The 27,415-nt window shown below is 56.3% G+C and overlaps 1 protein-coding gene across 8 annotated transcripts in view; it reads right to left on the reverse strand.

The window, feature by feature from the left end:
* Positions 1-27,415, reverse strand: part of TBC1D22A (TBC1 domain family member 22A) — a 326,013-nt gene that overhangs the window by 94,387 nt on the left and 204,211 nt on the right. For 5 of the 8 annotated variants that reach the window (XM_058740974.1, XM_058740978.1, XM_058740973.1 and 2 more), the window contains one exon: positions 25,956-26,031. In XM_058740974.1, the coding sequence (XP_058596957.1) occupies positions 25,956-26,031 (76 nt within the window). Of the gene's footprint in view, positions 1-16,892; positions 17,270-25,955; positions 26,032-27,415 lie in introns of those variants that run through there. The other 3 variants (XM_058740977.1, XM_058740972.1, XM_058740970.1) reach the window with 1 other exon arrangement.

Below are 27,415 nucleotides of genomic sequence, written 5' to 3' on the forward strand. Positions count from 1 at the left end.
TGTGGATGCGGAGTTGGAACGGAACGTGGGCCAGGGAGCCAGGCAGTAGGGGCCGGGTCAGGGGAGTAAGAACAGATCACCCTGAGAAATTTCCAAGGATATTCTCCCCAGTAAAACAAATAAATAAGCATTATGAAATAAAGTCAATCATCATCATTAGTTTTAGCATAAAATCTAAGCTTTCAGTGAACTGTCTTCTTTGCACTAGGCCCCCGGGAGCTCCATTTTCGGAGCCCCCTGACCCACAGACAAGGCCCGTCCCCCCGTCCTGGGCACTTGGTGAGCCCAGGAGGGGAGGCAGTTGAGGAGCTCAGAGGCAGGTTGGCCTGACCCCTAAGTGCAGCAGGGGTGACCTCCGCGGCCCCCGCACAGCTGGACGTCACCCTCACCTCCGTGGCTGTTAGAACACAGGTGCTCATACCCTTCCCAACTTTCTCCACCAGAACCTCCCAGGTGGGATCTGGGAAGCTGTCCTCGTCAGCTCTCCAGAAGAACCCCTCCCAGGGGCCCCGAGGCTCAGAGGGACAGGGCTTCAGCCTCTCGCACGGGGTCCAGGTTGCGGAAGTCCCCCCACGGGGCAGGGCAGGTGCGACGCACAGGTGCCACACTGTGGTCTACCTAACTGTGTTCTTCTAATCGACTTGGGTCTTATTAGATACGGCTGGTTTTACACAAACTTCATTTCACTCCCAGAGGGAAGTGTCCACTTGCTCCGGGGGAGGTGACGCGGCCAGCAAACGGTCCATGGCGGGGCCTCCCCGGCAGAACGGAGTCACAGCTTGTCACTGAGAAGAGCCCGCCGACGGGAAGGGGTAACCGTCTCCCGGGCTGTCAGCTCAGGAGCACTTTATGCCAGGACGCCGCCTGACGACACCCGGCCACCTCGTGTCGCTCATGCCACCGCCCTCCTCCTGCCACCCACCCCGTCCCTGCCCAGTGCAGCGCTATTCACGTGCCCAGCACCTGGAGAGTTCTCTGAGACCCGCCCCCCCCCCCTTCCTGGTGCTACAAACACCCCGAGGAGAACATTTCTCGTGCCGTCTGGGGCTTCACTGCTCAGGGGACATGCCCACTCCGGGGCAGGTGCTGTCCCCAAGAGCCCTCTGTGTCTGTCAGATGATCGAGTGAGTGAAGGAACCGTGAGTGTGGGGAGAAAACGTGACCGACCACGATGGACGAAGCCCCAATCTGCAGTCTTCCTTCTATGCCTCTGCTCCTCAAGCCACGGTGCCAAGGAGCGTTTTCGAGACATGACAGGACGCTACTCTTTTCAAAGAACTGAAGAATGACTTCTAACCTACAGTTCTCAGCAGCTACAGAACTAAGCTTCTGGAGAGTTCTAAGGGCCCCCAGCAGCCCCTCCATCCAGGCCTGACCTTTGCCTGTTACCCCAGGGCGCCAGCTGACGGCCAGTCTCCGCCGCGGCCCGGGGCACTGACACGGGCGCTCTGGTCACCGTGAAAGTCAAATATGATAACTACTTGAAAACCCAGCAGTTTAGAAAACTTGGGATCTTACCGAAGATGCCTTGTCCACACAGAGTGGCGTCACCTCCCCGCGTGTGCAGCTGGCAGTGTGGAGAGCAGGCTGGGCAGACACAACCGCTGCCTGGAAATGGCCCAGAAGGAGGGAGGCCGGCCCAGAGACGCTCCGGGGCCAGGCGCCTGGTGGCTCCTGGTCCCGCTGGCCACTGCAGCCTGCCACTCTACAGGGACATGGCCAGCGCCTCATCCACCTGCACGGGACAGAGCCCCGTGACGCAGCCGGTCGGCAGCCTGGGGCCCCCCGACGCATGGCGGCCAGCCCACCTGCCCCCGTCAAGCCACCCTTGCGGGCACGGCTCAGCCCAAACCCCAGCAAACACAGCAGTGCAGTGGTCACGGGTTAAAAGTCGGGAAGGTATGCCGACTCCGAGTTCGGTAACGCGGATTCACGTTATGTTTTGACGGGTCACCACACGCTCAGACACTGCCTCGCGTCCTCTGCTCCTGCCCAGTAACACAGTGGTTTGTCCACGGAGGGGCCATCCAGCCCCGGGCACCGATGAGGGGTCGTCACCACGCTCTCCCCGGGGTACCACCAGCGGGTCTTGCCCTGGACCCTGGCCTCCTGTAGGACGGGGACCGTGTCTGGGCCCACGTGTGCACACGGAGCGAGGCCTGGCGATGAGGGGCAGCGATGGCCACAGCTGGAGACCCGTGGGAGACGCGGACAGGACGGAAGCTGGGGAAGCAAGCCGCCCACGACAGCGAGGGCAGAACAGCCCCGGCCTCCGCAGCCAGGCCCATGCTCTGCCGTGGCACACCCAGCATGCCGAAGGACAAGGTCACCAGTTTACAAACTCGGGAAACAGCTCTAAAAGCGTGCCCAGAAGGCAGGGGACACCTTTTTAATGTGACCTGGCAAGCGAACAGATTTGGAAAACTAAACTCCTATTTGCAGAACACCTATCACTGAAGTAACCTAAGTAAACAGGAACAATTAACCCTTTCTCTTCCACAGTGAGTTCCTCCTGGGGCCCCACCTGCAGGTAAGTCCTCCTCCCCCTCCCCACAAGACGCAGACAGCGGCGGGCCCGGTCTCAGGCTTGGCCCAGAGGAGCCCATCGCAGCCAGACAGTGCTCACCAGTGCCCTTCCTGAAGGGGCCAGGCCCGCAGGACCCTGACCCGGGGGCAAGTGCACAGAGGCCGGCTGGGTGGTGCCCACGGATGCGGGCAAGGAGCAGGGGGCCGGAGACAGGACTCAGGACTGCCCCACCCCACGTCCTGCAGCGGCCCCACACTGCCAGATGGGTGCAGGGACTCGCCCTGTGTCCCCGGGTACCAGCACCGGGGGCACAGCCACTGCTCTCTACAGAGCACGACCCGGCCCATCTGGGAAAGCATAGACCACGGGAACAGCCAGAAACCTGCCGCCACCTGGCTAACCCCACAAAGATGCAAAGTCCTTCCAGAACAAAAGCTCGTCATCCATCAGCTCTTTCAGGGAAAATGTACCGGGGATCCCCCCAGCCCACATACCCGGACTGTGTGGAAGAGGAAGCAGGGCAGACGAGACCTGCGTCCTCACCTCTGAGAGCTCAGCAGCTTGGAGGAGAGACACAAAATAAATTCAACCTTGAATCTGACAGTTGTCCGTTGCAGTTGTCAGAATAACCGACCCCGCGTGCCCAGGAGTGCCCGGCCTCCTCTCTGCCGGGTGGAGGCCTCGGCGCTCCCAACAGGAGCTGGAAAGGCAAAGCCCCTGGAGCTCTCGGGGGTCGTGACCCCTAGGCATGGCCTACATGAGGCCCCACGGCAGGAGCACCCGGCCCGCCAACGAGACGCTGCTCACGCAGGGGTGGTTCTCGGGAAGCGTGTCACGGAGGGTGACAAAGTGGGCCCACCACGGTCCCCCAAACCCGCCCGCACGCGTGGGACTCCTGGCGGGGGCCGCCTCCTGGCTGGATGGTGCTAAAAAATGGACAACTGAACTCTCCGCGTTGCTTTCAATTTATGTACGTCAGGGCTGCAAATGCATATGCTGAAAAGCTTCATTTTTCCTATTTTATAAGTAATTGTGAGCAGATGCTCTGTCACTGATAAAGGTAATTTGGTTAGCAATAATTCTGAATTTGAAATTTTCCATTTCACTGGAAATAAGAGTGTACATATAATGAATGAGCAGGCAGATGTAATTATTGTCATCTTTCAGGTTGAAAACGTTTTCTTCATAAAACCCTCCATGGCAGGCCAGGGCACTGCGATTGCTGTCATGTCACCAGGAAGGTACCTGTCATAGCGACATGCAGGGAGGCCACCACGGTGTTTGCGGGACAGTTTCCTCAGCACTTGAAACAGCAGATCTACAGACTGGAAATTCTACTGAAACATCTTGCCTTCTTGATTAAAAATAAAAATAAGTTATGCAAACGCATTGTGTTCCAGGATTTATGCTAAAGAGGAAAAAAAAAACACGTATCCCATTGACTTGGCATAAAAAACACATACTGTTTATGCAGGGCAGACACTACTTAGATTTATTTGCCCAAAGAGTGAGCATAATTGCTCACACTTAGATACCTGACAAAGAAAACCGTTCAAAACCCCTCCGCAAAGCTGAGAACAGACATGAATACATCACGCTTCTGCCGGGCAAGGCATGAATAGGCTTTGATCTGGGGGGAAGATTTCAATTCTCCATCAGTTAAACAGATAAAAAAAAAGAGAGAGAGAGAGAGAGAGAACAAAACGAGAGCCACCTGGCAGTGAACATGGGCCTCTTTGCAGCCAAGAAGTCCCTTGGCTCACCACCCTCCCGGTTTGCAGGACTGGTCTGTGCTAATGCTACAGAGGCAGGGCCCGACCGCATCCACAGGCCACAGGACCCAGGCCTTGCTGTGCCGGGGTCCGGGGGCTCAGCCGAGAGGAAGGGGCTGAGGCAGAGGGCAGCAGGGGTGGGCCTGGACGGGCCACGTCCATGAAGGAGAGGCCTAGGGGTCCCCACTACAGACACCCACAGAGGTGCCCCGAAGAGGGTATGAGCTGGAAGGGGGTGGGGTGGGCAGACGGGGGAAGTGAGGAAACAGAGTGGGACCCGGGACCTACAATTCCACCCTGCAAGCACAGGACACTCCCTAGCAAGTCCCTGCAGGCAGACAGTCCTGCAGCCCCACGGCAGGGGCAGGGAGGAGGCTGTGGCCGGAGCCTGGGCTGCTGGCCTGTTCTCTCCCTTGGGCGGCAGGTGAGCCTCAGCCAGACACTAAGGAAGAGTGCTAAGATCTCAGGCTTACAGTCAGGAGAGCCTGGGTTCGAATCCCAGGTCAGCTTCTGGAAAGTTCTTGAAGGCTCTCTCTCAGCGCCCCGAGGTTCTCCTCCAGACGGCCCGCTCCCTCACGGCACTCTCTCAGGGAAGGTCCCGGCACAGCAGCTGCCGTCGCCCCGTGTGGGGCCAGAGGCGGGGGACGGGATGCCAGGAAGGGCACACCCGAGCCAGCCCTGCGGCACAGGTGCACAAGGGGGACGTGGGGAGGGCACCTGACCCCAAGGCAGCCGACCAGTATCACCGCACGCGGCGTGCTTTGTCGGGCAACCATCCTCCTTCTGAGCGCACGCTGCCGCACGCCAATAAGGGCCGCTTTTTACCTCAGAAACTGGAATGGAGGCTGATAGGAATTGAGATTTATTTAGACCATCTAACACCATCTTAGGCACGTGCTGATGGGGTAAAGAGAGAAAACGCAACCCCGGCCCTTCCGGTGCCAAGAACCCGGGATCCCAGCGGGTCCCACCCCACGGGGTGACCATCCTACACCTTCTTCATCCTCCACGAGCAACGGGGAGCACGCGGAAGGCCAACGAGAGCCAACGAAGCTGGGCTCCCAAGGGCGCCTCTGTAACGTCACACACTACAGGCGCGCCGCGTCTCACAGACTGGACCACGTGCCCGGTCAGGGAAGCCTCCGTGTTCCGTAATGAGAAGGGGCGGGACTGGCCCCCGCCCCCTTCCCGGGAGGGAGGCTCTAAGTCCTCGGACTCCCCCCGGGGCCGGGTGTCCCTGTTACACTAACGAGAGGGGTTCTGGTGAGGGCACCCCCCGGCAGCGTCAGGATGGGGACTGAGTGGGACCCTCGGCAGCCAGACGATGGGGAGAAGACGGGAGCTGGAGACCGCGTCTACACGGGGCCCATGATCCGGTGGGTAGCACTACGGGGAGACCCAATACGCTCTGGACGCCCGGCCCCAGCCGAGCTTCCGTGACTGCACGGGGACCTTCCCCAAGCTCATTCCGTGGTTCTTGACCTTACCCTCCACAGTAAAACCACCGCTGCAAGTATAGTGCTCTCCTGAGCTCTGTGAGTCATCCTAGTGGACCGTCGGACCCACGGGAGCCACGGGAACCACTGAAGTGAAGGCCACTCGCTCAGAAGTGCAGGCGGCCTAGGGACCATGGAAGTGAGGCTGGTGTCTGAAGCAGAGCCTCTGGGGCAGCACTGAGCCAGCCCTGAACCTGTGGGGTCTGCTAATGACAGAAGCGCAGTTGCGCTTGGGGTACAAACAAAATACTCCTGCCAGCATCAAATGCCCGGAGGCTGCGATCCAGAAAGACCTCCAGAAAGAGGCCAAACACATTTTCCCAAAATAACTTCTCCAAGGCTGGCGTTGACATCAAGGTCGTGCCACGCGATTACTATCTTCTTACGCGCTCCACGCGAGGGCAGGGGTGAAGGCGGGTCAGACCCACACGGCCGCGGACCATGCCGGAGCGGGAGAGACTAACACGGTCACCGCGTGAGCACAAGGACAGGCTAGAGTGTAGACGCTCCCAGGCCCCGGCCACAGACGCCACCAGCCACCCCGGGGACCCAGCGTGCACACAAGCAGGGAGTGAAATTACGCCTCCCGGCAGGATGTAGAAACCAGTGTTTATGTGACACCACGACATGCTATCTTTCCATCTTTAGAGAGGTATTAAGGCATATTTTGTTGACAGTAACATTATCTAAAATACAAGTTCTTCCAGAGCTACTCAGAATCGAAGCGACGAGGCATTAAATCATTCTCACCTCACAGATGTGCTCACAGGCTTCTCCACGAAGGCCTGTTTTCCTATCAGAAAGCAACAACAAGCCTGATTTATTGGGAAAGGACACAGATGCCAGAGTGGCGTCCCCGGGGCACCCAGAGCACCGAGGGCCTGATAACCCCCCGCAAGGCCACCCCTGTCGTGCACGTGTGCACATCGGTGGCGGCCCAGGCACAGAGGAGGCGAGTGGACAGCAGACCAGACGGACGGGAGCTGGAGGGGCCTGGCCGCGTCCCACCCAACACGCGTACGGGGTTCTAGATGGGGACACGGTGAGGACACTGAGGAAGAGTACCCGCCCCGGGTTCCATCCGAGATGTGATGGGCCGACAGGGGGTGCCGGGCCTGGCCCCCGCAGTCGAGGCAGCACAAAGCCTCCGGGAGGGTCTCTGGGCTCCAGGCTGACGACAGAGGGGAAGTGGGGCACAGAGCCACCCAGAAGTGAGGGAGACGGGCCCTCAACCCCAGCGCTGCAGGGAAGGTGGGGGAAGGGAGCCCACGGCACTGCTGCTTTGCTCACTGTGTTAGCTTCCTGATTCCGTAACCAACCCCCACACGCTCACCCGTTGAAAACAGCACACATCTGTCATCTCACGGCCCCTGTGGCTCTGGAGTCCAGAGAGGACCTGGCAGGCTCCGCCACTCGGGGCTTTCCAAAGCTACACAAGGCCGCGCTCTCGTCCGGAGGCCCAACCAAAGTAACACCCACCTCCAAGTTATTTCAGGGTGCTGGCAGAATCCATTCCCTTGCAGGGCTCTGACTCAGGGCCCGGCTCTTTGCTGGCCGTCAGCCAGAGGCCACCCACACGTCCCTGCCACGTGAGCTTCTCCGACTGGCCGCGGGCCTCAAGAGCAAAAGCGAAGTCTCTAGTGAGTCTGCTCGAATGGAGTCTTACGTGATGTAACGTAACCACAGGCTGATAGCCCACCACCCCATACTCTGTCGAGACACGTGATTCGCCCAAACCCAGGAGCAGGGATCACACAGAGGTGTGGATACGAGCAGGCAGGCTCCCCGGGAGTCACCGTAGGACCCGTCCACCACGTGCACTCACTGCACTTGCCTTGGCCAGGAGCGAACCCGTCGGAGCCTATGGTACACCAGCCCCCACATCCCCTTCCCAGCAGGGCAGCGAGGAGGAGGGCCAGGGCTGCCCTCCACTGCAGTTCGGTAACCTAGCCGTGGCAGTGAGTCAGGAAAGAAGGGAAGGTTCTCCTCGCCCTCCCCCTCCAAGCCAAGGGGCAAGGCCCTGTTTCAAAGGGGGCAGAGAGCAGAGAAGAAATAAAGTCTGAGCTGAACGAGCACTCAGCTCATAAACAGTTTGCAAACCGTCTCATCAGCAATATATAAGGAAAGCCTGATGAGACCCGAGGAAGCTGAAGACGAGGAGCTTCAGTACTCCGTCCACCACGGTGCATTTTAAGACTTAGAACCTGCCACAAAAGCACCGGAGTTCTGACCACGACCCGCGAGCCCCCACGCCCAGGCTGGTGAGCGGTCCGTGCCTGCCCACGTTTGAGACACAGCTCAAGCACCACGGCCCTCCCAAAGCCTCTTCTGACCTCCCCCGCCTCAGCACCCCGCCGGGTCGCCCACAGACCTCGCGAGGAGACAGACGGCACTCTAGTGGCCGTGGTGGCTGTCATGGCCATCTCACCTGTTCGACTGGGGAGCTCATCGAACTCCCAAGTTCGTGGACGAGCTCATCGAACTCCCGTGGACGGATGGCTGGACAGATGGTTACATGCCGGGTGAGCGGATGGAACAGGGAGAGAGGACAAAATGCAGGAGGCTAATCGTCAAGCAAAAGGAACGACAGATAGAATGGATGATCCTAGCATGCCTCTGGGAAAAACCCTTTCCAAGGCAAGCTCTAGGGCCCAGATACTTGCCCTGTCATAAGCCAGCACTGAGGACCAGAATCTAGTTGAGGAAACTGACTTGTTCTGAGGAAAAGAAGGCATTTCCTTCTATGCCTTTGGATAGAGACACGAATACATAAGAAAATACAAGCGAACGACATATATAAGCACGTATTTATCCTGGCTCATACTCTTACCAAGAAAAAAAAAAAACAGCAGAGCACAGGTAGTCTTACTCAAACACTTTAAAAATTAATAGCTCATGGAGTGCCTGGGGGGCTCAGTAGGTTAAGCGTCTGGCTCTTGGTTTCGGCTCAGGTCACGATCTCACAGTTCATGAGTTCGAGCCCCACGTGGGGCTTCATGCTCACAGTGTGGAGCCTGCTTGGGATCCTCCCCCTCTCTCCCTGTCTCTCCCTCTCTCTCTGCCCCTCCCCACTCACTCTCTGTCTCTCAGAATAAATGAAAGACAATCAACAGTCCGTAATCTAACGTGTACGTTTAAAGGTAGCGGGATGCAACCCACAGCATACGTGCGGGAACCGCAGTCCGGTTAGCCACAGGGAAGACGGCCAACTGGTCATCCCCAACTCCATCAACCCCCACATTCCTGGCACGATCCTAATGACATTCCTCCACTCCGTAAAACCTTTCAACAGCTCCCCGTGAAGCGAAAACGTCTTCTGAAGGGGCTAAGGTCCTGAGCTGGCTCCCTTTCTTCGCCCACATCAGGGGTGTACCACGCTGTAAAGGACGGGCTCTCGGGGTAAGAGGCCCCGATCTGTAGGCTCTCTGCCATGGCCGCGTGGCGACGTAGCGCCTCCGAGCCCAGAGCCGGGAGGGAACGCACACCGGCTCTCCGGGCCGGCACAGGCCCGCTGCCACGCGCCCTGCCTGCGCGGTCTTCGCCACGGCCCCCGCGCCATCCCCTCTGCCCACGCGACCGCCTACAGGTCCCCACGCGCCTCTGTGGCCGCTCACCGCCCTCCCCTCGCTCACTACAGCAGACACCCCCGCAGGCCTGGGTGCCGGCGTCCGCCTCCCGCAAGGCCCCCCGGCGCCCCTCCGACCGCTCGCGAGAACCAGGAAGCTGGCTGCGCGAGGTTGTTCTCTCAGTCCGCCATCTAACCGGGTCAAGTTCCCCACCAAAGGACGCTAACCCACCCGCCTACACCCGGACGTGGCACACAGAGGACATTTCACAGACGCCTGCCGAGTGTGTGAAGTCAGCTGTGTCCCCATTCAGAGGAACAGCCGGTCCCCTGGAGCCCCGGGGAGAGAAGGGAGCCGGGCCGAGGTGCCCGGCTCACCGGGCGGCCACTCGGAGGGCTCAGTGACGCGGCCTCGGCGCTGCCTCCCCACGTTAGCACGTGCGCACCAGGCGGGGAGGGGCGCTGACCGGGACCGTGAGGGCAGTTAGTGTCCGAGGAGCACACGGGCTGCCGATGTCCACAGGAAGTGGTGGGGAGCCAGGAGGAGGGAGGGGGGAGGACAGACAGCCAAGCATGCCACGTGCTCGCGCCCTCCACGTACACACAGGTGAGGGACCGGGGCCCCGGGGCCCAGTGTCCAGGCTCGTGCACACACGATTCCGGCTCCCTCTCCCAGCCCACCACCAAGGCCACTGCTCATGCCGACAACCCGTGGGCGGGAGACACCGGGGCAACGCCGCCAGGCTGCACCCGTGTCCCGGTTCAAGCGCGTCTAGAACCGAAGCCTGATATCCAGCGTGCCTCCTCCGCACCTCCTGAGGCGGACACCCACCAAGTGTCACCAGACTCCATTGAAACGGCAGCCCACAGCGTTCATGCAGGGTCGTGGGCGTCCCCAGATGATGGTCAGAACCGCACCTGAGGCGATGCCTGGGTGGCTCAGTCAGTGACGCGTCCGACTTCAGTTTGGGCCATGATCTCACAGGTCACAAGTTCAAGCTCCACATCGGGCTCTCTACTGTCAGCACAGAGCCCACTTCAGATCCTCTGCATCCCTTCCTCCTCTCTGCTCTCTCTTCCTCAAAATTAAAATAAACACTTTTTAAAAATACTTAAAATAAAATAAAATAAAATAAAATAAAATAAAATAAAATAAAAATAAAATAAAAAATAAATTAAATTAAAAAATAAGATACAATAATAAAACAAAAAATAAAATAAAGAATAAATTAAATTAAATTAAATTAACAAAATAAGATAGAAAAATAAAATAAAATAAAACAAAATAAAACAAAATAAAATAAAATAAAATAAAATATAAAAATAAAATAAAACAAAACAAAATAAAATAAAATAAAATAAAATAAAATATAAAATAAATAAAATAAAAAATAAAGTAAAATAATAAATTAAATTAAATTAACAAAATAAGATAGAAAAATAAAATAAAATAAATAAAATAAAATAAAATAAAATATAAAATACAAAAATAAAATAATAAAAAACAAAATAAAATAAAATAAATAAATAAAATAAAATAAAAAATAAAATAAAATAAAATAAAAATAAAATAAAATAAAATAAAATAAACTGCACCTGAGGCATGACAGCTGCCGGGAGGCGAGCAGCCTTGGCCGAGCCCAGGGCGCTGGCACAGACAGAATACAGGAGGAGGCCACCTCTCCAAACCATCCCCAAGGCTGAGGGCCTGTGACTGCAGCCACGTTACTGGTACAGGGAAGCTGGGACCACACAGCCCAGACCGGCAGGAAGACCAGCCACGGTGTCGCCATGCCCGGGAGCCCACGACGGCCCTGGGGGGCGCCCTGCTCTGGCCTGCCCGGCCCCTGAGCCTCCCAGGAATGGCGCTGGACACAGCTTGGTGCCCAGGCCCAGGCCAGGAGCCCGCGGTCCACGGGAAGCAGGGGCGTGTGGAGAACAGTCTGATTTTGGCGTCAGGGGCTGATTTTCTGCCCTGACACGGTGGTGGCTCAAGGGCTGCGTCTGTTCTGTTCTGTTTCAGTATTCATGAACAACCAACCCCAAAGCTGACGAGATACTAAGCAGTGAACTTGGTAAAAGAACGCTAGCGGATATACAACAAGCAGGCCAAGTTTACCTAAGCACTTGACTTCCGTACCCTTTCTTTTTTTTTTTTTATTTTTGTTTTTAACGTTTATTTATTTTTGAGACAGAGAGGGACAGAGCATGAACGGGGGAGGGGCAGAGAGAGAGGGAGACACAGAATCCGAAGCGGGCTCCAGGCTCTGAGCCGTCAGCCCAGAGCCCGATGCGGGGCTCGAACTCACGGACCGCGAGATCGTGACCTGAGCTGAAGTCGGACGCTCAACCGACTGAGCCACCCAGGCGCCCCCATACCCTTTCTTTTTTTTTTTTATTTTATTTTTGGTACAGAGAGAGACAGAGCATGAACGGGGGAGGGGCAGAGAGAGAGGGAGACACACAGAATTGGAAACAGGCTCCAGGCTCCGTGCCATCAGCCCAGAGCCTGACGCGGGGCTCGAACTCACAGACCGCGAGATCGTGACCTGGCTGAAGTCGGACGCTTAACCGACTGCGCCACCCAGGCGCCCCATACCCTTTCTTAAAAAATAGCCAGAACGCGTTTAAAATGACTTTGTCAAAGAAGATACGTTCCAGGGAGGGTTTTATCCATCGTGGTAGTGAAAGCCCTAAGAGGCCCTTCATCCCCTCCACAGAAGGAGTCTGCCCCTGTTCCTAGCACTGGAAACCTGCCCCAGATAACCGAAAAATGCTAGCTTCCTGCCACTGCCTTGAGTAGGAGCTAGCTGCAGTTTACTCTCTGCTCTCTTACCGGTGACACAGAAGCGTGAACGGTCCCTCGCGTCACTTCCTGTGCCCTGACACCCACTGCCTCTGGGACACCAGCCGCAGGCAGAGGGGGTGCCCACAGCCACCCCCACCCTGCCTCTCAGAAGACACCCGCGGACCCCGTCCCCCCAGGCTCTCGGGGAGCACCTTTCCTGCCTGCCGCCAGCCGCTGGAGACATGGCCATGGCACCAATCCCCCCCTCCAACGCCGGTGCAGAGACGACCCTCCCTCACCAGCCACAGCACCCCAGGTCCCCCCCCCACCCCCACGGCCAGAGGACACGCTCACGGGGTGCTCACACAAACCATGGTTTCCCACGCTGGAGCTCCTCTGTGGTCCCCTCCTATTCAGGGGGATGTTTCCCAAAGGACCTCCTACAACAAGCTGGGAAATTCTGAGCATCAAAATCATTTATTATGGGACACACCTGCAAGCTGGCAGAACACGGGATCCCCGAGCTCAAACACACACACACGGGAGAAAGGGGACAGCTTCTCCTTACGGCAGGAGGGCAACCAGCGAATGCAGGAAAGCGGACGAGCCAGCAGCCCTGGTGGTGACCGCCCCAAACGAATCCTCACCTACAGGCACCCAAAGCACCGCGGAAAGGCCCGGGGCCGGAGGGAGAGCCGCGCTGTCCGGGTCTCCTCACCGGTCACTTCTCACCACAAACAGAAGTGTGAGCTCATGGCACCCTGGCAGACACCCGTTCAGCCCACGACCAAAGTGAAGGTCGCTGGACACGGGATGGCCTGCCCCACGTGTCCCCAGAAGCTCCCTCCCACACGTCTACGGATTCCTGCCAAAATCTGAGTGTCGGCACCAGGAAGCAACAGAAGAGCTGAAAACAACAGACACCCTGGAAAGAAAACAAACCAGCAACAAACCCGAACGTGCCCGTTTCAGAAACGGCAAAGTCCTGGAACGCCCAGAAAGGCCGCATCTCCCCTCTGCCGTGCAACGACCTGTCGCACCTCCAACGTCCCTGGCACGATCGCGCTACGGGGGGAACCGTTGGTCCACACCTTCCTGCCCTGTGCCAGCACGTGCCCACGGGGCAGGGGCTGCAGCGCCCCAGGATCCCAGTTACACACACCCACGGCACACGGCTCACCCTTGTTGGCAGGGGCGGGGGGGGGGGGGGGGGTGGTGTCCTCTCCCGGCAGAACCCAGAGACTGGAGCCGTCACACGGACACACACGGCGCCTCACCGGCCACAGGGCAACCCCTGAGGGGTCCAAACTCAACAGGCCCCACCCTTCATCTGCGTGGCCCAGACTCGATGCTCCTCCCTGTCTCCCCAACGGTCAAGTGGAGACACTGTTAAGTTCCCACCTCACCGGCCGCCAGGAACGAACGGGATACGGAGCGTGCACTGCTCAGCAGCGTGCTGGGGACCCAGGCAGAGCTGAGTGAGCGGTGAGCCCTCTGAGGGCACATCTGGCCAGATGCGGGGGGCAGCCGAGCGAGGGTACTCCGTCCGGGACCAGGACGACAGTAGCACCTGCATCCACCCCTCCTCCTGCCAGGACCTCACAGTGACAGAAGGCGGCAAATACACAAGTACAAGAGAAGGGACAGAAAGAAGAATCTGAGGAAGGAGACGGAAACACACAAGCGGCGTCTCCCCAGGGGACCTGAGAAGCTCAAGCCCACGCCAGCACTGCAGAAAGCAGGAAGCGGTTCGCTCGGCACGGATCACCAGGCAGCCCGGGAGCGGTGGCCTTCACCACAGAGTGTGTGTCTGTAAGAAGCTGCTGGATGGCCCCAGGCCTGCACGCCCCCTGCCTGGCAGCAGCCCCCGCCCCTCCCCATCCTGCCCTACAATCCAGAACGCAGAAGGACCTCCTCCACAGAGGTGAAGCCAGGGCTCGGACGGGGGGACCCGGCAGAGGGGGGGAGGTCTGAGCTGTGAGCTGCAGGCACATACTCACCTGCACCGTCCCCTGTGCGGTGACAGGGGCGCGCGGCCGAGAGGGGGCACAGGGCACACGGGGAAGCGCCCGGCCCTGAAGGCTGGGCCCACCAGGGACCCACGGCCGAGTGGGGTCGTGGGGGGGGGGGGGGGGGGGCGCGGGGGGCACGGAGAGTAAAGACAGGAAGTGCTCCACTGCCGTTTATGGAAGAGCTTGTGGCGAAGGTGGCCTCCACCGTGGTCCTCGTCCAGCCGGCGGGGAAATGCCCCGCCACAGGGCTGCCTCCGGTCCCGGTTTTGAGAGGGACGCTGGTCCGTTACAGTAAGGGACATAAAACCACTCCCGTTCCCCAGCAACCCGTAACCACGAACAAAAATGACTTTGGGGAATCATTTCAAAACCAGATTTGATGGCCTACATTCAAAACAAGACAACTTTTTCTTCTTAAGGTCAAGGAGAATCGCTTTATTTGGAAGTCTCTACTTACAATTTAATTAACTAGTCTCAGTTTGGCAATAAACCCAGAACATCAATCTCAGGATGCGGGGTCACAAAGATATCATCATTAAGGAGAAAAGCATCTAAATCATGAGCTCCGAAGGCCTCACGTGCCTGCATCTCATTACACGCTGGCTGGCCATCACCGCCTCCCGGTGTAAACATGCTCCCCGCTCGAGCGGCTGAGAGTGTAACGCTGATGGCGATGCTGGTGATCCAGTGACAGCATCTCCGAGTGGTTCCGGGAAGGAGAGGCCTGGGAAAGCCACAGAGATAGCACAGAACAGACAGAGACGGCGTCTCTCAGGCCGCCACGTCGGCTCGGCCTCCACTGTCCTGTGAAAGGGAGGCTGAAAACACAGCTGTAGACCCCTCCGTGGCCCACCCTCACTCAGCCCGGCCAACATCGGGCTGGCGATGGCTTCCAGGGGCCATAAGGCGGGCTGGGTGGTGTGGCCACATGATCTCGGAGGCCCCCCACCCCTGCCCCGCACAGGGAGAGTCTTGTGACTCCGTGCTGAAGGCAGGCCTGGAAGAAAGAACTCCCAGAGCAACTTCTAACACAGGACAGAGTGCCCTCGGCTGTCAAAACCTATCCACACATCGAGGAAGTTCTTTAAAAATAAGCTAACCCCTCTGTTCTCAGGTCACTAGTTCCAAGACCCTCTTGGGCCGCTGCAGTCCAAACGTGGGAGGAGAGGTGTCCCTTAGTTCTAAGAAAGTAAATCCCTCTCTACCTATTCAGGGGGAACACCTGAAAACAAACTTAAATGGGAAGGAAAACACACAGGGCCGGAGGCAGCAAGGTTTTGGGACAGAGAGCAGGAAGCCAGAAGGGGTCACAGAGGGTCCCCAAGTGACAAGTCTGCAGCCCCATTCTCCCGACACATCACTGCAGCCCAGGAGATGGCAGGGGGGGCTACAGGCCCAAATCCAAGGTCCAGAGACAACAGCGGTGGGGCGGGGGGGGGGGGGGGGGGGGGCGCTGGGACCTACAGCTGGCAGGTGCGGGTGAGGGCAGAGCAGAGGAGGTCCGGCACCTGCCTGGTCTCCAGCTGCGACAGCTGCGGGGCTGGGAGCTCAGGGACCCTCTGAGTCCCTGGGCCACTCGGCTCCCGTGTCTCACGGTGGTGCTCAGTATTTCAAAGTTCTGGCAGGTGCCCCTCCCCGGATGAAACTGACAACCTCTGGGCGTGGTGGGAAATCTATCACATCAAGGGTCCTCCAAAGAGAAAGCACCGTCCCTGCAACCAGCATGATGGTCAATTAGCGGGAGAAGCCAATAAATCCAAGGGGCCAGCAGGTCACAGGAAAGCAAGGGCCTGGCTCCGTCCACTGGGGGGACGTTTACATCGAGCGAGACAAACCTCAATGATCACGAGACAGTCAGCTCTTACCCAGTCACTTGTGCCACACACCCAGTATTTTCCTGTCACGTCACCAGCAGTCAATTACACTGCAGTCGTGCGGCACAAATTCCAGAGCCTGTCCACACCCCAGATCCCCCTTCCGTGAGTTAAAGGGAAGAAGGACAGGGACTGGAGAGTCTCAAGCAAAACGAGAGCCACAGGGGAGACCCGTGAGTACATAAGCACCCAGAGACCGCTCTCGCCCACCGCCCCACAAACATCCGCTCTGCAAACCAAGAGTTCGACCCTAAGACCACATGGAAGCAGTTCAAAGCCTCGAACACCGCGGGAGCCCTCATGTTCAAGATGCTACAGGAAACACTTTATCCGTCAGCACACCACCACGAGGTGGGCACGGTCTGCACCCCGGGCATCGTGCTGCCTGCTGGGATGTCTGGGTGAGAACTCCAGCACAGGCTCAAACCCAGGAGAAGGGACCCGCTTTTTATTTAGAGACAGCACAGCAGACTTTCCGACCTCCTCCATGGGATGGCGTGACAGGTGGGGCACCGATGGCACCGGACGCTGGCCAGGAGTCCTAAGAGGAGCCGCGTGCGAGTTGGGGGGGGGGGGGGGGGGTTTGGTGGCAGGCATCACCATGGCACGGCTGCAGGCTGCTGCTCCCGAGGAAATCCTGGGGCGCAGGCAGGGACAGGCAGGACTCTGGGCCCATAGGACACTGCTGGCCCGACATGGGAGAGAGCTGGGATGGCTCTCTGTGTTGAGTGCCAACCCAGGACAGGATGATGAGCTGGAGGGGACACAGAGCTGGATGGAGCTCACCCAGCCTGTGGGGCGGGTGCGGCCGAGAGGGCCCTGGCTCTCACAGCGGGGACGGTACCCCACCGCTTTGGAGGATACTGTGAGGAGTCAATACGGTAACACAGGTAAAAACCCGACGATGTAGCCTGGTCCACGGCAGCCACCGAACAGACACCAGCCACCGTTAGCAACCGCGGAGGCCCCGCTCAGGTGTGTGACAGAGGCTGAAGCAGAGCCTGGGCACATACTCCAGTTAGATAGCAGGTGCGGGGACAGAGTCCTGGCTCGAGCCAGGGAGACGGGCACAGGGACGCGGCCCCACGCGGCACACTCAGCCTCGCTGGGCGAACACACGACCCCCGTATCCGACGTCACTGCCGCCACACGTGTGCTTTGCCGGTCGCCAGGCTCCCGTGTCTCCGGTGAAATATCGCTATCATTGCGAATGTTCACACCAGCCATCCCGGGGCCTAATGAGGACGCGAGCGGGGGAGAGGAAGCTTGTTATTTTTCACTGTCGCACGCCGAAGGTTCCACGGCTGGGCCGGGCTGTTGATTTATTCTCTGCTCTCCGACTGCTTACCTTGTAGCAGTAATAAAAATATTTTCACTTGGATGGTAATAAAGCCGAATCTAGTTTACTAGATGTAACTGAATTCTATCTTGAAAGAATAAGTCAATTTTAACCTTACAATGTAGTCAAGACAGCTTTCAGAGAAATTTCATTAAAATCACATTTACCCTAAATTAAAACACAGAGGACAGGGGAAATGTACAAGCAGATGAGGCCATGCCCACGAAGGGAGAGCTGTTCTCTGAGGACGCATTCTGGCATCTTCTTCCCTCGGGGCGGAAGTGTACAATTTAAAAAATACTGATGGCCACAGCCACCCTCGGTCTCCTGGGTTCGGCCTGTGTCGTCTCGCTAACGGGCTTCCCAGGGACCAGACGGAGGGGCCCGCGCAGGGAGCCAGTGCACACAGGGCCCTTGGCCGCCCCACAAGGTGAATGGGGCCAAGCGGAGCCCCCACATCACACTTGCCAGCACTCGAAGAAGCGTCAGCCCATCCGCTCCTAACCACGGCGAGGCAGTGAATACAGATGGCAGTGGGGACGGTGGCCACCGACGCCCAGCACGGCTTCCAGCACATGGGCCTCCACGTCCGGGCGCGCTGAGGGCTCGTGGGGGACGAGCCGGAGCCAGGGCCCGAGACGGTCAGCCGCCAAGGGCACACACTTGCTAACCAGCGGTCAGGAGGACCCGGGGTGGTCAAGCATTCTTTCCCAGAAGCCCCAACGGGGCTCTCCCATCTCCCTGTTCTAACCCGCAGGCCTCTCACCGGCCTCCCACGCTGCTCAGGACCAGCATCGGCCCCTCGCCGGGGGACCAAAACTGTGGGACCTAATTTCTGTCCAACCCTGCAGCTGGAGGTCAGCCTGCCCCCCCGGGGGTGTGTCCACCTGCCCACTCGGTGTGTGCCCGCATGCCACCCCCCCAAGACGTGTGTGCCTGCTCACCCCCGGGGATGCGCCCACTCACGTGCCCCAGCTTGCCTGCTCCTCTCCAAACACCGAAAACCACGCCCCGAACAAAGGGCTTCCGTGTGCCCACAGCAGGGACGGGCCACTCAGAGCGCCAGGGCTCGCCCTGCTCCCGCTCTCATGCAGGAAGCCCCCGGCAGGAAGACAGGCTGCCTTCTAGGCTCAGGCCTGCAGACTCGCGCCCCACCCCGGCCCATCCGGGCCCCCTCCTTGCTGCAGCTTCCGACCAGGTGAGGTGCCGAGACCCTCTGTGGGAGCGGACCGGTCAACTGGGCACGGGGTCTGCTTTACAGACCAGCCCCCACGCCAACCGGCCACAGGAGATCCAAGGAAAGGGTGAGAAGACCCATCCCGGCTCAGGTCCCAGGCAGGGTCCCCAGGCCAACACTGTGGGGGAGCCACTGCGGGAGTGACCAAGGCCCCTTTCACAAAGCCACACCCTGCTGGCCATTGCCCTCCAGTCCCTCTGGCTGGAATCTGAAGAGGAAGGGGCAGGGACCCTCTGCCTCTCCCTCATGCTCATACAACATGCCTGTCCTGTGACACTTGGCCACTGCCACCAGGAGCATGCAACCCCCATGCCACAGCATGAACACCTTGCAGAGAGCTCTGGACACACGGTCCACACCCCCAGGAGTGCCCTGTGCACAGCAGGCTGGTGGTGGCACAGTGCTGGCACACTTCGGAATACTCAGTGACGGATCAAAACCTGAAGGCGCCCACAGGAGAAAATTCTGTAGGACCCAGGAGCTCAGGCCTGCCCTGGGCCTGGGCTGGTATGGCCTCTTCCCGGGACTGTCAGCAACACTTTCCAGGCTCTGGCCCAAGGTGGGGGGCCTCCTACAGACTCCCCTCCATGACAGGCACATGGGGTCACCGAGCACACGATTCACAAAGTGCTTCCCAGGCTGCACCCCACGATCTCCGGCTCCGGGCACTGGTCACCTGCCCTACTCTCGGCTCCCTGAAGTCCCGTCTGGCACTCGCTCCACACCGGCTACCCCCCTCCACGCAGCAAACTCCTTCCGTCTCCTGCGGCCACTTTCTCTGTGCGTGGTGCTCAGAGGGAGCGCTAGGACCCTGGCTGCGGGGGACAGAAGCCGCAGGGGGAGAAGAGGGTTTCAGGCAAAGGCCACGACGAGAGCCACGAGCGGAGCGGAAGCTGGGACCACGTGCACTGACTGACGGAAAGCAAAGGGTCCGCCTGGGCCGGCCTGGAGCTGCTGGAGGAGGGGGGCTGGTTCATCCTGTGAAGGGTCTGGAAGCCGCGCCTGGACATCCAGCTGCTGTTCCCGGCAGAACATCGCGGCAGCAGGGACGAAGGGCAAATCCGGTTGAGCGACTCAAGGTGGAGACCGCCTGTACTCGACTGACACGGGTCAACACGGCACGCGTCCTGCACAGCCCTGGGCCAGCGGATCTCAAAAGGTCACGTCCACAGTGACCGCACAGGAAAACCCCGGCACCCCCAGGGCAGTGAGCCCCTGCGCGACGGTGGGCTCACTCACGGGGCGGTCCAGGGCTCCTAGATCAGCCTGTCAGAGAATCACAGTTCGGGGGTCAGAAACTGACCGAACCTAACGGAGGAGAACAACTGCGTGTGAAAACCGCCCAGCGACCGGCAGCATCAGCACATCTGCAGCGTCAAGTCCAGCGAGCGCGGCGGCTTAAGACTCAGGGAACGATTCCTGGTGGAGGACAAAGCGGGCCCTGCTCTGACACGGCGGGCAACAGGGACGTGTGCTGAGTATCAGCGGGGCTCCAGAGAAACCCGGAAAGTACTGACACAGTAACCACGTCAGGAAGGAACCACACCCGGGGGAGAGTAGGTGTGTACATGTGAGGGCGTGTGTGTGCGCGTACACGCATGTATCTTTAATTTCAGATAGCCCAGATAGCCTGTGTAAGGCAGGATTTCTCACCACCACCAGTGACCCCAGCCGCACAGGCAGCCCGGGGCTCGGGACCGGGTCTCGATCTGATGTGGCCCCGCGCTGAGCTCAGCTGGCACAGAGCTGCCCGGGGAGATACCGGCGGCCCAGTGAAATCTGAATTTCAGTGGGTGTCGTGCTTATGCTAAAAAAGGTATTATTTATGTGAAATTCAAATTTACCCGGGCGCTTACTTTCACGTGCTCAATCTGGCACTGCTGAGACCAGGTAGGAGGAAGGATTTATCTGTTTTTCACCAAAGGAAAGAAGGCATGGTCTGGATCAGAATGCCGAGAGCGGGGCCATTTCTGGTGGCTGGCTCTGGCCTTCCCGAGCAGCCTGGAGACAGGCCTAACGCCAAAGATGGAAATCTCTGGGCCGACATCTGCCGAAGATCTTGGCTCAGACTGGCTGAATGACGACCAGATTTCTCTCCTCCTTCTGGCCCACTGGGGCCTCTTGGGTTTATTGTCTCTGGAAACAATTTCAGAGCAGAGCTGAGCAGACCCAGGGCCCCAGGGATAGCAAGGAGTTCTGGGCCGTCAGGAGGGCGGATGACAGTCCCGGCTCTGTCCTAAGGCCAGCCCATCACCAGGAACGATCCCCTGGCTTCCCTTTCTGTGCCCATTTTGCGCCCCACAGGACACTAATCTATGAAGCAATTCTCTAGGATCTGATTTTAAGTCTTCTGAAAAAAACAAACACGGACATACCCAGAACCTGCTAATGCTGTGTATCTTGAAATATTCCTTTTGTAATAATGACATAGGCTCTCCCTTAGATTTTTAAACAAAAGATGTGGCAAGGATTTCATTTATATCATCTTATGACAGGGGCACCTGGGTGGCTCAGTCGGTTAAGCGGCCGACTTTGGCTCAGGTCATGATCTCACAGTTTGTGGTTCCAGCCTCTTGTCAGGCTCTGTGCTGACAGCTCGGAGCCTGCTTCGGATTCTGTGTCTCCCTCTCTCTCTCTCTCTCTCTGCTGCTTACCCGCTTGTGTTCTCTCACTCAGAAATGAATAAACATTAAAAACAACTTATATCATCTTACAACACAAAGATGCATGACAACAAAGCCCGCGGTGCGGCTGCCCCCAGGTTTCGGCCACAGGGCTCTGAATGCAGCCTTTGGAAGGGCGCAGGGGCCAAACTTGGGGTTCACTGGAGATCGTGGGCTCTCGCAAGTTAACATCAGAGGTAATGGACATAAGGACAATAAACGCACAAAGCACATCATCTGAATATGCCGCAAAAATGTGACATTTCTTTCAAATACACGTACATGCTAGGTGTGAGGTGGGGCAAAAATCCCCGAAGGTGATTCGCGTGCTGAGATTCTCACTGCACGAGTGTTAACCTCTGTTCGTTATTACAGCAGCAAATTTCTAAATAATTGGCGTGAACTTACGCTCTCACGTACAAACATCACGTGGTAAGCAGGGAACAGACACGCTGAGGGCACGTGCTCCTGCCCGTGGGCACGTCTGTGCTGGTGCACCCGCGTCTCTGTCCACCATGGCACTGGGCTCTCCGCTTCCCTTTGCCCCTGACTTTTGTCACAGCACATGACTTGGTTCGGCCAACGAAACACAGCACAGCTGTAGGAACCACTTACTGCCGGAAGCATTAAGCACCTGTGAGTCCTCCCCAGAATGCTTTTCCTTCCATCACGGGAACTGGGCGGAACACTCCTGATGGCAGCTGAGCCTCAGCCTGAGTGCCAGAGGGAAAACAACGCGGGACCTCCGGCCAAGCCACAAGGGATGCGCTCGCTGTTTAGGCTGCTGAGATGTACACGCTGTTTGTTCACAAGGTATCGGTGAGCCTGTCGTGACCGTAACGGTGACATTCGGCTTCCACCCAACCCGGATTTTTAGAGGCTTGGCCAATGTGCGTTCTCGATGCACCTCTGGAGCCAGGCCGTGCACTCGTACACCGTGTGTGAGAGTTCACATCTAATCGTCCCGGAGAAGCAGAGGGCACGGTGGTTCTTTTTCTCCTGAGGTGCCATAACCCTCTCCTTTGTCCAGAGACTTCTCGCACTGACCACCTGCCCCTCCCCACAGGCTGGGGTTGGACGATGATTTACCCACTTACAGGGGATGTGAGTTCTACTTCTGCTGCAAGAGTAGCTTGTGTGTGCTTTTATTTGCTGCGCGTGTTGATTTGCACGGTTTCTCAGAGGTAGCGCAAAACAGCGCAGGCAGGTGGCCTTCTGGAATTCCCCATTCACTCCTGACAGATATTCTGGCTGGATGAAGACTCTAGAGTTACATTCTTGAAGCACAATGAGGCTATCTTCTCATATCTTTGTTGAGAAGTCAGTTTTCAAATAGCCGTTCTTAGAAAATAACTTTTCTCCAGATGCTTTACGACTTTGTCTTTAGTTTCATTAAACTTCATGAGGATGCAGTTTTCCCGTTAGTAATTGTCCTCTGGATCCACTGGTCTCTTAAGTCTGTGAACTGGTGCATTTCAGTACTTTTGGAAAATATCTCAAGTTACCATCTCTTCAAAGTCTTACTCATTCTCTCTCTTCTCCTCCTGTGTCTCCAAACAAACGTACATCAGGCTTCCTGCCCACACCCTCTACATCTCCTGCCTTCTGTGATTTCCATATTCTTACCCTCCGGGTTTTATTATGGCTATTTCCTTCCAACCACCTTCCAGTTCACTAATGTTCTCTTTATCTGTTTCTAACCACTAAGCTTTTAATTTGATTATCACATTTGCAATTCCAGAAATCCTATTTGGTCATTTTTCAAGTCTCTCGGACAAAATTATACAGTTTCCTATTCCCCTGCAGACACTTTCAAGCTTTCAAGCTTACTTGATTTTATTTCTTTGTACAGAGTAAGGATAACGGTTTCATGGTATATGCCTAAGAATTACAAAAGCACAACATTTTTTGTGGACCAGTTTCTGTTACCTGTTGTTTCTACTTGGACTTACTTAAGGAGTTTCGAATAGGTGATAAGCTTTGATTGGATGCACATCATATTATTTGAAAGAATTCAGTTCTGGGACCTTGCTCCAGGAAAGAGTTTGCCTTGCTTCTCTTAGGCACTGTGAGTCCTCCATAGAGAAGTACCGTGATTGAGGTTCAAACAACCCTGGTCCTCCCAGGTGATGTGAACCAAGATTACGAGACTGTATGAGAACCGATTCCAATTTTCCCCTCATAGCCCCTCTGCTTGGTCCCAGAACAGTTACAGGCATTTCTCATATTCTCTGTCCTGGGTAGCTAGGGTTTGGGTTGAACTCACTCACTGTAGGAGATATCAAAGGAACAACTCCAGCCGCGACTATTTTTCCAGATTAGCAGATGCCCCCAGAATAATAGCAGCCTTCAGTCCTGGGCTCATCTCTCCGGGCTCCAGAATTCTCTTAGAATGTAGCCAGCAAGTTTGGTCTTTTTGTTGGCAGTTCAATGCTTTTGAGAAACGTTTCCTTTATGTTCTTTCTCTCCCTTTCTTTCTTTCTTTCTTTCTTTCTTTCTTTCTTTCTTCTTTCTTTCTTTCTCTTTCCTTCCTTCTTTTCTTTCTTGTTTCCCCATTTGTTTGCTAGCTCTAAAACAAATCCTCTCCAGTTTGTGCAGTGGGCAGCTTGGCTGAAATCGTCTGGCCCACCACCACCAGGTGAATTTGAATTTTCCAGTTTTATCCGTGTAATTAACTTCACCTTCTTAATCAACCAGCCCGTGTAGGTGTGCTCCTTCACCAAAGTGCCAAAAAGTTCTGAAATAAATACCGTCCTTTCCCCAAAATGCAGAAATGTGGCATTAGCTTTTTTTTTTAAAGCAATTTTGCCTTCCTAACACATCCTGCCCTTCATAAAATCTTTACAGTCCCTGCAAAAGTTCCAAGTCCACAATTTCTCTCTCCAAGAGGTGAGCAATGAAACGGGGGGAGGGTGACCTTCACGCAGCTGAGGCTGGCAGGTTCTCCTCCCGAGCAGTTGTGAGGGTCCTGGTGCCCACCGGCCAGAGGGCCCGACCTCTGCCAACCATGTGCAATTCCTGCTTGGAAAGCCTGGGTATCTACAGGTCATCTGGGGATTTCAGGTTTCATCAGAGCAACAGTTGCAGATAGGCTACATGGTGTTACCTACTATGTAAACAAATCTTCTCTGTCATGAAGAACTGATCCTTTAAACAAAAAAACCGCTGGATCAAGTGCCCTCCTCGGAAATTATGCTGAAAAATGTGATTAATGAAAAAGTACACCTTTGGTTGGGATTCCTTTGGTCACCGTTGCTGCTCTTTCAAACAATCTTCCAGAAAATCTGCAACGGGCCTCTTTCTAAACCACAGTGACAGAGAAAATCAATCCGAGTGTCTCCCCAAACTGCAGCACGGGAACAGATGAACACTAAATACAACCTTCCAACTTCCAGGAAAGTATAAAATACGCTTCCGAGGGACACAAGAAGAGAAGAAGCTAAGGATGTGCAATTCACATCCACTGCAAATCCTGTTTCCAAGAACGTAAGGAGACTGGGGGCAGCCGGGAAGCTGCCGGTGGGGAAAACCCAGCCATCTCGCAGAGATCTCGTCACACGGTTAAGAGTGAGTGCAGTTACGGAAGCAGGAAACAGTATTTTGAACAGACAGGTTGGAAAGCAGCTAAATATACTGAATCAATAAAGTATCATTGGAAGAACCATGAAAAACTTCATCGTATGGAAATCAGGTAATAACCATTAGATCCATCGTCGAAAATCAGATTCAACCAAGGAACAGAATGGAGTTTGTAACTTCTATGACTCCATTTTATAATGTCATCCAACAGTTCCCCAAACCGGGTGCCTTTCCGGGGGCGATGGCTGGAACGCCCACCACCCCATCACATCCTAAGCACAGTACGATCTCTCGACACATTCGGTGAAGTCACCTGCAAAGCTCACGTGAGGCTCTTCATGAAAGAGCCTTTCTCTTCTCTGTACCTCACCGCTGACCGGCTGGCGTCACAAATCCACGCCTGGTTCTGCTCGGTATCACTTCATTAATGCTCTGTTCGTTAATGTAACAAGCTGTCAGGAGAATATGCCCGGGATGGGCAGGCATTATCTCCCAACTTTCATTTCATTAAACTCTGCTGCTGCAGTATCACAGGCAGTTCCCCTATGATGTATAGGGGAAATTATTTAAAGAATGAACGTAAAAAGTATTTCAAAGCCCCCACTTAAATATGAAAACATAATCTAAAACGGCCGAGCACACACTGTAATTTTTCCATAATATTAAAGATGTTCCTTCCAGACTCGGTAATTAATTGGATTCCATGGAGAAATTATGCCAGCATCCTTGGTAGCAAAATGATGCACAAAGGCAGGGAACAGAGTGCCAAAGGACAGCCATAAACAACCATGCTGTCGCCCAGATTATGACAATCATCGGGCTTAATAAGGAGTGAGATCTGCCCGCTTCTGGTACGCGCTCATTATTCCCTGCAAAGTGCCTGCACTGAATTCTGATTACGTCGCCTTAATCATGGGAAGGGAGAGGCTCTGGCCCAGAAGAATGCCCAGCCCTACCCTGGGGGAGCCGGGCCCCACAGGCTGAGTGAGGACAGCATCGCCCGGGCCGGGGGGCCAAGCCCGAGCCCCAAGATTTGCACCCACCTCCCCCCACCCCACCCCGCATGGCCCTCAGGGAGGTGGGTGCTCAGGAAGTGGGCTTACCGTCAATCCGGCTCACCAGCTCTTCCAACATTTTCACCTTCATTTGAATCCCAGGCTGGGCAAAGGTATAGTTGTCCTACGGGGAAAATAACAGCGGCTGTCATATGGGTAGAAAATAAAACACACGTTCCGAGGGGGAAAAGGCAGTGGAGCAAAGGTAAACACTTTCACAGCAGAACGAGTTCCCCAACTAGACTCATGTGTTACACACCAGACCGCGTCACAAGGCCAACACACAGCGCAATCCGGTTCGAGGTTGGGTCCAGCCCCTTCCTGACATCAGAGGGTGGGCACACCCATCTCAGGGGTATTCACTGGAGCATCTCTTTATGTAAACGTAGACGTTTACATTTAAAGTGAACAAACGGGGGGGTGGGGGGTGCGCCTGGGTGGCTCAGTCGGTTAAGCGGCCGACTTCGGCTCAGGTCATGATCTTGCGGTTTGTGGGTTCGAGCCCCGTGTCAGGCTCTGTGCTGACAGCTCGGAGCTTGAAGCCTGCTTCGGATTCTGTGTCTCCCCACCTCTCTACCCCTCCCCTGCTCAAGCTCTGTCTTTCTGTCTGTCTCTCTCAAAAATAAGTAAACGTTAAACAAAACCCACAGTGAACAAACAGGCTCCCTGAGAAGTGCATGCTGGGTGCCGCTGCCTGGCTGGCGCACGGGCAGGAGGGACTCGGTGTCGTCGCAGGAGCAGGTGCGGAACGGTGGCCGGGCTGGTACCGACGGTGCTGGCGTCATGCCCACGGTCCAAGGGCCAATGACACGGCCACTGCAAGAGGAGAGTGTGAGTGCGAGACCATTCTTAGTGAAGCCGGGTGAAGAAGGTGAAGTCATCGAGTGGGACAAGTCCTCGGTCAGACAGACCTGGAAAGGGAGCCCTGCTCTACTACTCAGGAGCTGTGTGGCCTTGGCAAGCGACATCCCCTCTCGGGGCTCGTTTTGTCATCCATACCGTGAGAATAATGCTGCCTTCTAGGCCTTCCTGACCAGGAAACCAGGTCAGGGGAAAAGGCTGGCGGGTCCAAGGCACCAGAGGCGCGAGAAACAAGGACGGGGCCCCAGCCAGCCTCCGGTCACCCTCCGAAGAGCCACTGGGCTCCCACAGGCACAAGCGTTCACACGGGGACACACAGGCAAGGCAGAGACAACCCCAAAGAGGTCCATGTCCAGAGCCGGCCAAAGGGCATGGAGGTGTGGATCCACTGACCATGAGGAGTTATCCCACTGTGGTCATGGAGTCCTGACAAGTAGAAGGGGAGGAGGAGAGTTTGTGTGAGCACAAGAAAGACTCGACCCGCCATGGCAGCTCTGAAGATGGAGAAAGGGGCCGGAGCCAAGGGCGCCGGCTGGGAAAAGCCAAGGTTATGAGTTCTCCCTGGAGCCTCTGGGAAGGATGCGGCCCGGCCCACACCTTGGTTTAGCCCCAAGAGACACACATCAGAACCCTGGCCTCCAGAACCA

Source organism: Neofelis nebulosa, chromosome 8 (assembly GCF_028018385.1).
Source record: "Neofelis nebulosa isolate mNeoNeb1 chromosome 8, mNeoNeb1.pri, whole genome shotgun sequence".
Classification (NCBI taxonomy): Eukaryota; Metazoa; Chordata; class Mammalia; order Carnivora; family Felidae; genus Neofelis; species Neofelis nebulosa.